The 8,677-nt window shown below is 54.0% G+C and overlaps 2 protein-coding genes across 2 annotated transcripts in view; both read left to right on the top strand.

The window, feature by feature from the left end:
• The first annotated feature begins 1,613 nt into the window (after positions 1–1,613).
• VAMP5 (vesicle associated membrane protein 5) lies at positions 1,614–8,500 on the top strand. The gene is made up of 3 exons (XM_015811110.1): positions 1,614–1,730; positions 7,482–7,619; positions 8,250–8,500. The coding sequence occupies exons 1-3, from the start codon at positions 1,614–1,616 to the stop codon at positions 8,442–8,444; spliced, it is 450 nt and encodes a 149-aa protein (XP_015666596.1). The 3' UTR covers positions 8,445–8,500.
• Positions 8,501–8,602: 102 nt separating this feature from the next.
• The window catches only part of RNF181 (ring finger protein 181), a 1,702-nt gene continuing 1,627 nt past the window's right edge, over positions 8,603–8,677 (top strand). Inside the window, exon 1 of the mRNA XM_015811111.1 lies at positions 8,603–8,644. Within this exon, the coding sequence (XP_015666597.1) occupies positions 8,603–8,644 (42 nt within the window). The remainder of the gene's footprint in view (positions 8,645–8,677) is intronic.

The raw sequence follows: 8,677 nt of genomic DNA on the forward strand, positions 1-8,677 counted from the left end.
AAGCAGGGGTCATGGAAAATAAACAGACGAATCACTGAAATAAACTGGCAGGCAGCCTATTTTACAATGGTTTTGTGTTCTGCATAATGAGGGTTGAGATTTTGAATTCCACATTAGGAAATGACCTGGAGTTACAATTAAGGGATTATAAATAATTGACCTCACCTTATTTTTCCACTTGCAACTGAACACATTTGTTTCTATTTCCTGTATTTACTACTAAATATTTTGTGGTTAAATGTTTTTTTTCCTTTTTCCTTGACTTACAGCAAAATTGTTTCTTCCATTTTCAAATTTTATACTTATATAAACCCTGATTGTGGAGGTGGAAAAATGTTATTATACTGTGATTTATTTTAAAAATGTAATATATCCATCAAATTAAACTCCTGCAGATAAGCTTGTGATACTTTCAATCTACTGGCATTAAACACAGTTAAAACAGTGCTGCAGTCTAATGAAACTGTCATCCATCCCGCTTGGTTTAATTAGCAAAGAAAGACTCCTGGTTCACTTTTTTCCCAAGAGTATACTTTACTGAGAACAAAGTGCTTACAGATTAGAGCAGACAGAATCTGTTGGCTTGGTGCAAAAATGATGCAATTAACTTCCCAAATATCCAATTAAAAATTCTCAGGTTGTTTTGGAAACAGACCCTGCGTTCATATTGGTGCCCCTCACAATCAGGGCCGGCTTTGCTATGCTTCAAACCTGACCCCCTCCAGCCACCCACATTCCAATATCTCCCCCTCCCGCCGTTGCAGGTGTCAGGCTGGCAAGATGCAATGCGAAGCAGGTAGCAGAATGGCAGTCATGACAGAAACATATAAAACTTGAATAAAATTGCCAACCATACTTATCTGATCCACCGCTAGAATAAAGAGATGGACAAACACACAACCTATGCTGGGAACACATAAAGCAGAAGGTAATTCCTTTCTTGCACTTGATAATTTGTTATTACAGAGGTCAACAACTGTTGAGCAGCTCTGACGCGCACTCAGTACCCAACTGCAAGGATCTTCAAATCTGGCATCCCCAAAAGCAAATGTCGGGATCTGGATGCCATCAAGAGGGAGCTCACGGTTCCCGCAAAGCAAAAGGCATTCTGGAGGGGGTGAAAAGCACCCCGCCCAGAAGGGGCACACCTGCCTGTCAAAGCAAAGCCTGTGTTCCTGCTGCCCCCGGCTGAATCACAGAGAATGAGGCACCAAGAAGTCTTCAGGGCGAAGGCTTGTTCCTAGCATAGAAGCAGGAAAGGCCATTTGGAATTCAGGCATGAAGTGGCACAACTCACCACTGCCAGCTCACCACTGCCAAGTCCCTGCAGGCAACTCCACACGGCCAACTCGTCATGGGGACAACTTGCCATGGGCAGCCAGAGGGCGAGCTGGGTGGGTAGGCGGGCAAGGGAGTGGGTGAGCAGCATTTTCACACACACTCGCTGCTGCCACTGCCGGGCCAAAGAGGCTGGGGACAGTGGGGACAGGGGTGGCAGTGGCAGCGGTTGGGGCGGGCAGCAGGGAGGCAGCTGTGGCCAGGGGCATCCCATTTTCATACATTCCCACCACCACCACCACCGCCGTGCCAAGCTCCAGGCCTAAGAGGTGGGGATGGCAGCGGCAGGGGAGTGTGAACACGGGAAGCCTCTGGCCATCACCATCACTGCTCTGCGTTCTGCCCAGACGCTCGCTCACCTGCCTGCCCGGCTCTCCCTCCAGCCGCCTGTGGCAAGTTGACCCTGTGGAGAATTGGCCGTTGGGAGTTCTGCGGTGGTTAGTTGGCAGAGGTGAGTTGGCGGTGGGGAGCTAGTGGCAGTGAACTGGCCGCACCAAGCTGGCTGTGGTGAATGTCTATGAAGATTCTCCATCGTCCAGGTCATGGTTGTCCCAAGGGTGCTTTTTCAAGAGGCAACTGGACTTTCTTGGTTTTTCTTTGAAGATGTTTCGCTTCTCATCCAAGCTCTCAGGGCTGAAGAAGCTTTTTGGATGAGAAGCGAAACGTCTTCAAAGAAAAACAAGAAAGTCCAGCTGCCTGGCGAGTTATCCTAGACCCATTCAGGAGAGCCTCCTTCCTCAGCGGACTCTTTTGCATCACCCAGTCCTTGCTGTATCATCTGGCCAAACGTCTGGACCTATCAGTGCATGTGAGGGGGGGATGAGGTTCATTTTGGGGAGATTGGGGCCTCTCTTCTTTGAGACAGATGCCATCCTTGCAGACTGAGTGGTGTCCTAGTGAAGGTGCAATGCCTAGTTTAGCTTCCATTTGGCTATCCTTAAAGAAACATCCTCTGTATCTTTGCTGAGAAGCATGTTGAGCACCAACCAGTCCAACAGCAGATTTTGTGCCTTGACCGCTCTGTACTTAGGAGTGTACAGCAGCTCCTCCTCCCAACCCCTCATTTGGAATGCCTTTGGGCCCTGGGCCCACTGAGTGTGCGTGCCAGTTCCAGATCCACCCTGTTTCTGGAGAAAAGCAACACTTAATTATTTCCAGAGCTCCAGCGAGGGGAATTTTTGCTGCAGAAGGTCACTGCATGGTAAACAATCTCTGGTGATTTCAAAGTGGTCCTTAGTGGGGTTTGATTCTCCCCAAAATAGCTCCTGAAGGCACCATCTAGAAAGTCTCTTCCCCTCCCCCTCTGTCCAAGATCTACAAGGGCAGGTGCTTGCTCTGGCTCACATCTGCTCCTAGCAAAGGAAGCCTCGCCTGCCCCCCCTCCAGGGTCTAACTGAGGGATGACGGGCAGAGCGGTCCGATGAAAATCTGCTCATCCTGCCTGCCTGCCCTTACCCAGCACCATCTCCACCCCCCAAAAGGTAGCCCTTGGAACTAGGACTAGGAACAGCAAGAATGGCAAAGGAAGTAGGGAACCAGAAAGACTGACATCTTCATGGATTAGCACAGAATTCACCCAATGCTTGTCTGACTATCAATCGCTTGCGACTGGATCCACAGGAAGGTCCCACCAGCAGATTCTGAGAAATACTAGAATGGCACTGAAGGACACCAGCCGGGGGGGGGGGGGACATTTAACATACTCAGAGCTGGTAAAGGCTTCCTGGAGAAGAGAAATGCAGCCCAGAGGGAAAATCTAGCTGACTCTGGATTCATCAAATCGGGTGGGGCAACTTCAGCTACACGGAGGAGCCTTTGGCAGTTCGGGGGGGGGGGCCGGGCAGGCTGCTTCCAGCCCAGATGGCCAGGAAGGGCTCAGCAGGGCAAGCTGCCCCTCCGAACACTCCCGGCCTGCAACCAGGAGGCGCCTGGGCTTCTTCTTCCGTGGCAGGAGGGCTACCCAGCTTGGAGCGGCCTCCCGTTCCCAGAACCGCTTTGCGACCGAATTCAGTTCCAATCACCTGGCCGAAAGGCCCACTTTCTCCACGGGTGGCGCCTCTAGTTTAGCCTCACGGCCTCTATTGCAGTCCAAAGAGGTTCTCGGACCTGATCCGGACGGGCGGAGCCCCGAGCTCGGGTGCTGGATCGGAGGACGGGAGGGGCAAATCCCACCGCTCCCGCCTCTGGAGCCCAGCGGGACCCGCCGCCACGGGGGCCCCGAGGCAGAAGAGAGCCGCTCCCGACGGTCAGAAGTTCCGAGGGCGGGAAGCGGCGGCCCCTGCAGCCCAAGCGGGGCGGGCGGGCGAGCGGCGGCGCGGCTTCCGCTCGGAGCTCCTCAAGGCAAGCGCGGCGTCCCGCCCCCCGAGGGCTCCGGAGGGGCGGCGAGCTGTCGGGCAGCAGCGGGTCCCGCCTACTCTTGCCCCGCGGGCGGCCAGAGGACGCGCCCCGGCTGCTCCCGGAGGACCCAGTCCGAGTGGAGGCGCCGCCGGGTCCGCTCCCGCCGCTGCAGCTCCCGGCGCCGGCCATGGTAAGTGCGGAGCTTCGACGGCTGCCTCTTCTTCCCCGGGCGCGGCTCTCGGCCGGTGGCGCGGAGCGGAGCCTCGTTCCTCCGCGCCCGCTGCCCGGGGTCCCGGAGGCGGGTCTTGGCCGGTGACTTGTGCGGGCTCGACGGGGCGCGGGGGCGTCCTTGGGGCGTCCCGGCTGCTCCTGGCGAAGAGGCCGTCTCGGGTTGGGCAGAGGCCGTCAGGCGGAGACCCCGTTGCCGGCCTTGGAGGCTCTCAGTCTCGCCGGGTGTTTCTGCTCCGAGGCCTCCCTGCGTGGGCGGCCCTTCGCCCTCGGCTCGGCCGGCTCTGGGTGGGCGGCAGGGCGGCCCCCTCCTGGCCTGTTCAGCGCGGCCTTTGGCCGGCCCTCCGGCTCCAGCGGAAGGGCAGCCGCCAGCCCAGTTCGGCCTCTGGAGGAATTTCCTGTAGGGAGCGGTGGAAAGACCGGCTCGGCGTCTGGTCCCTGCCAGTGGCCAAATGCGGAGCTCAGCCCCTTTCGGATCCCCCCCCTCTCCCCTGCGGGGTGCTCAGCCTGAAGCCCTTCGCTCCCCACTTCCAGCAAAAGCTGCCTGTCCGAGTGGCTTTTGAATTGTTATGATTAAAGAGGTTAAAAAATGTGTGTCAACTATAATTAATTTAAAATGAATTTAAGTAAAATTTATTCATTCTGGCCCTACTGATTTTTCCTATTGCACACACACACACACACACACACCCGTTTCCTTGCAGTCTGAAGTGATAAAGAGGCCACTTGGTGCTTTTGAATTAGCCCTGTTGGTGGACTGATACGGAAGCTGTTAGGCACCTGGTGGGCACCAGACTGCCCACCCTCCCTGCCTCCCACCCCAGTCATGGGCAGGAAGAGAGTGGCGATCCAGGCCCTGCTCCAAAACTCTGCTGCTGTGGGGCCCAGCATCACTGTTGACTCAACTGCAGCGAGAGCTCAGCGTGGGAGAGAAAGAGAGGCTACAGTTTGTCTGAATGTGTTCAGAGTATGTTAGTGCTGAAGGTTAAAGCCACTAGCTGGTTCAGTTGTCCCCCAGGACATTATTAATGATCGAGTCCTGGGATCTGTGGCTGTCCTTGCTCTGGATTGGCTGTAGAGTTGGTCCCGCTGGGCCTACCCTGGCAGTACCAGGCACTGACAATTCAGAGGCGCTGCAACTGGGAAAAGCCTTCCAAGAGCAGCCTCAGGTTGAATTGAGTTTTCCTTCCATTGTATGAGTCCAGAGAATTGAGATATCAGCTTTCAGTCCCCACTCCTTGTCCACAGCCTGCACCTCAGGGCTGCTGCCCTGTGGAATCTGCCTCTGCCCATTTCCAGGGACGGGAGCCTGTTCAGCCAAGGAATAGAATAGAATAGAGCTGGAAGGGACCTTGGAGGTCTTCTAGTCCAGCCCCCCACTCACGCAGGAGAACCTATACCATCTCAGACAAGTGACTGTCCAGCCTCTTTTTAAAAACCTCCAGTATTGAAGCCCCCATAACGTCTGGGGGCAAGCTATTCCACTGGTTAATTGTCCTCACTGTTAGGAAGTTTCTCCTTAATTCTAAGTTGCTTCTCTCCTTGATCAGTTTCCAACCCTTGTTTCTTGTCTTTCCCTCTGGTGCTTTGGAGAATAATTTGACCCCCTCCTCCTCTTTGTGGCAGCCTTTCAAATACTGGAACGCTGCTATCACGTCTCCCCTATTTCCTCTTTTCCTTAGAGTAGGGAAGGAGGGAAGGCAGAGAAAGGGAGCAGCTTCTGGAGGCTCCCTGGCCTTTGCCTGCTCCTCCCTCGCTGTTTTCAGAAGTGAAGCTCCGAAATGCTCTTTTCAGGGGCTGCTGCTTCTCTGCTGCTCAGTTGCTTCACGGGTGCAAGTCATCTACCGGAAACATCTGGCTCCTTCAAATTAATCTCTCCTGCCCACAGGAAGCACCGCATTTCAGACGCTGCTTCCTGGCAGAATCTCCCCGGGGCTTTCCTTGCCTCCTGTTAACCAAATGCCGGAGGAGTTGGCACTTCCTTCAGAAGGAGGATGCTGGTTCTCAGTGGGAATATTTGAAAAGTTTCCAGCAAGGATTCTTGCACACACTTTAAGGCACTTTGAAAACACAGTCTCTGCTATGCAGCGGAAGATGGGATAAAACTGTTAATTTGAAGCAAAGGTACAAAAAAGTACTGTGACTGGTAACGAAGGCAAAACCCCTTTTGGAGAGAAGAGAGAGATTAGGAAGCGGGTTCGGTAGCAGGGCTGGACCAGCAAACATGCCCCACCCTGATGCAAAAGTACAGGTCCCGACCTGCTTCACGGTGCTTCTCCAGCTGGGCTTCAGGTTTCTGCAGGGAAACGCAAATCCTGATACAGCGATAGAATGACCGGCTACTGACCTCAAATCAATTTGGGGAAACAGATGGGAGGAGAGCCATGCACCCATGCATGCAACTCTCTCTCTGGCTTTCTCGGCTACACCTCTTCCCACAAGCTCATCTCCACTTCAGTCCCACGAAAGAGTTTGTGCCCAGGGTAAGTGCTGAATCCCTGAGAGGCTACAAGGTTCGGTTGAGATTGTGGGAATGTTGAGGTTCTGGGCAACTCAAGAGGCGGCCCCTCCCTGAGCTTTCCCACCCAAGGCCTCGGCTTCCTTTGAGAGGTTCCTTCCCGGGCACAGAATCTGCCCTGCGGTTCTTTGGCAGCCAGCCAAAGTTCTTTTCCTTGGAAAGCCCCAGGCTGACCTGCGTCACCTCCTCTCCTGCTGCTGCTGCTGCTGCTGCGCTTCAGCCTTGGCTTGGCTGCCCGCTCTCCTCTGGCTCCTGTCCAGAGACTGTGGAGGAAGACTTAGGGAAGGAGGGGTGTCAGATGGCCCATGCTAGAGAAGGCTTTGGTCTTCTTCCCAGAGCCCAGGCGGATTGTCAATCACAGGCAATCAGTAAATATTGTTGGGTGTTTGCAGCAAGACAGCCAGGTGCGTGGATAAAGAGGGTTCTCAGAAGGAGCGCCACGGCAGGTGCTGCAGCAGGTTAAATGGGAACAGCAGTGGCAGGACTGGGCCAAAGCCACCCAGCCGGCTTTCATAGCTCAAGAGGGACTTGAACTCAAGGTCTCCTCTTTCTCGTCTGGTGCATTAATCACTAGAGCAAACTGGCTCTCAAATGTTAAATGTGTGGTATCTGGAGCACTCTAAGGGAAAGATAAAATGCAATAAATTAGCAAGAAATGTATGTTTGGGATGTTTAAATGCTCTGCCTCCATTAGCTTTGCTCATCTTCTACTGGAAATCAAGAAAAATTGTGCAATGCACGGCTGGCCCTCCAACAGTTTTTTCTTTCTGGAGGAAGGTCCCTTCTGGACGAGGTTCACCTGGGGTGCAGAAGGGCGGCTTGCACCCTAGCAGACCTGGCTGCTCTCTCGTGAGTCGCGTGGCAATCAAAGGAGAGAATCCAGGGCCGTCACATTGGCGTGAAAAGGGCATTTTCCAGCTCATCTGCTTTAGCCTCCCTGGCCCTGGCAGCTGCTCCTTCCGCCTTGTGCCTCTCAAGGAGTGTCTTCTTGGACCAAGCTGGGGGCGTCAGCCCCAGCCCCTCCTGTCCCACCCTATGACCACCCTGTCCCCTTCTGCAGGGCGAGAACCACCTGGGGCGATGCCAGCAGGAGGCTGAGGAGGTGACGGAAATCATGCTAGACAACTACACCAAGGTGTTGGACCGCGAGGGCAAGCTTAGCGAGCTGGATGAGCGGGCTGATGAGCTTTGTAAACAGGTATGGAAGGTGATGTGGGGACTGGGTGGGGCACCCAGGATGACCGGCAAGCTTTGTCCAGAACCTTGCAAGGGCAGCTGGACAACCAGCTGGGCCTACCTGCCAGGTGGAATTTCTGTGGGGTCAGGCCCAAGGACCATAAACCAAGGTCGGAAAGGGCCTGAGAGGTCTTCTAGTCCAACCCATGGCTTCAGCAGGAGACCCTATGGAAAGTCTTCATTATGGCCACAGTGGACCCCAAATTTCCATTGATAAGCAGAACACTTGTTAAGTGAATTGTGCTCCACTTTATGACCATTTTGCCACAATTGTTAAGGTAATCACTGCAGTTGTTAAGCGAATCTGGCTTCCCCCCATTGACTTTGCTTGGTGGAAGCCAGCTGGGAAGGCTTCCAGTGGGGATCTCATGGGCCAGGAGAGGAGGGGAGCCGTCGTGAATACACGGCAGTTGCCAAGTGCCTGAATTTCAATCATGTGACCAAGGGGATGTTGCAGCAGTCTGACGTGTGGAAAAGCCACTTTTTCCAGTGCCGTTGTAACTTCAGTCACTAAATGAACAGTTGTAAGTTGAGGACTACCTGAATTCACTGGAATGAGATTGCAGCCACCTCCAACTGTTTTTTTTTCTAGAGTTCTGCCTTCACCAAGACAACAAAGACCCTGGCCCAGAAGAAACGCTGTGAGAATATGAGATGCAAGATCATCCTGTTGGTCGTGGTTGCGGTGGCTGTTCTGCTCATCGTCTTAGCCATCATCCTCTACTTCACTCTCTCTGGATCCGGGAACCAGGTGGCTCCAGCAAAGACCAGCACTGGTGGTGACTGATCAGCTGATCCAGTTCTGCCCAGGATCCTCTCCCCAACACCAGGCTTTCAGGGGTGCAGGGCCTCGGGCCTTGCTAGGACCTGGCAGTGGCCTTGACCACTTCATTTCTCATTGTGGGAAGCAAACTGAGGAAGGACGCAAAGGACGCAGCGCTCTTGATGTCCACGACCTCAACCCCAAAAAAGACTCTCCGCGAGTGGGTGAGAAGGAAGGAAGGAAGGAAGGAAGGAAGG

Source organism: Protobothrops mucrosquamatus, unplaced genomic scaffold (genome assembly GCF_001527695.2).
Source record: "Protobothrops mucrosquamatus isolate PMUCROS unplaced genomic scaffold, P.Mucros_1.0 scaffold31, whole genome shotgun sequence".
Taxonomy (NCBI): Eukaryota; Metazoa; Chordata; class Lepidosauria; order Squamata; family Viperidae; genus Protobothrops; species Protobothrops mucrosquamatus.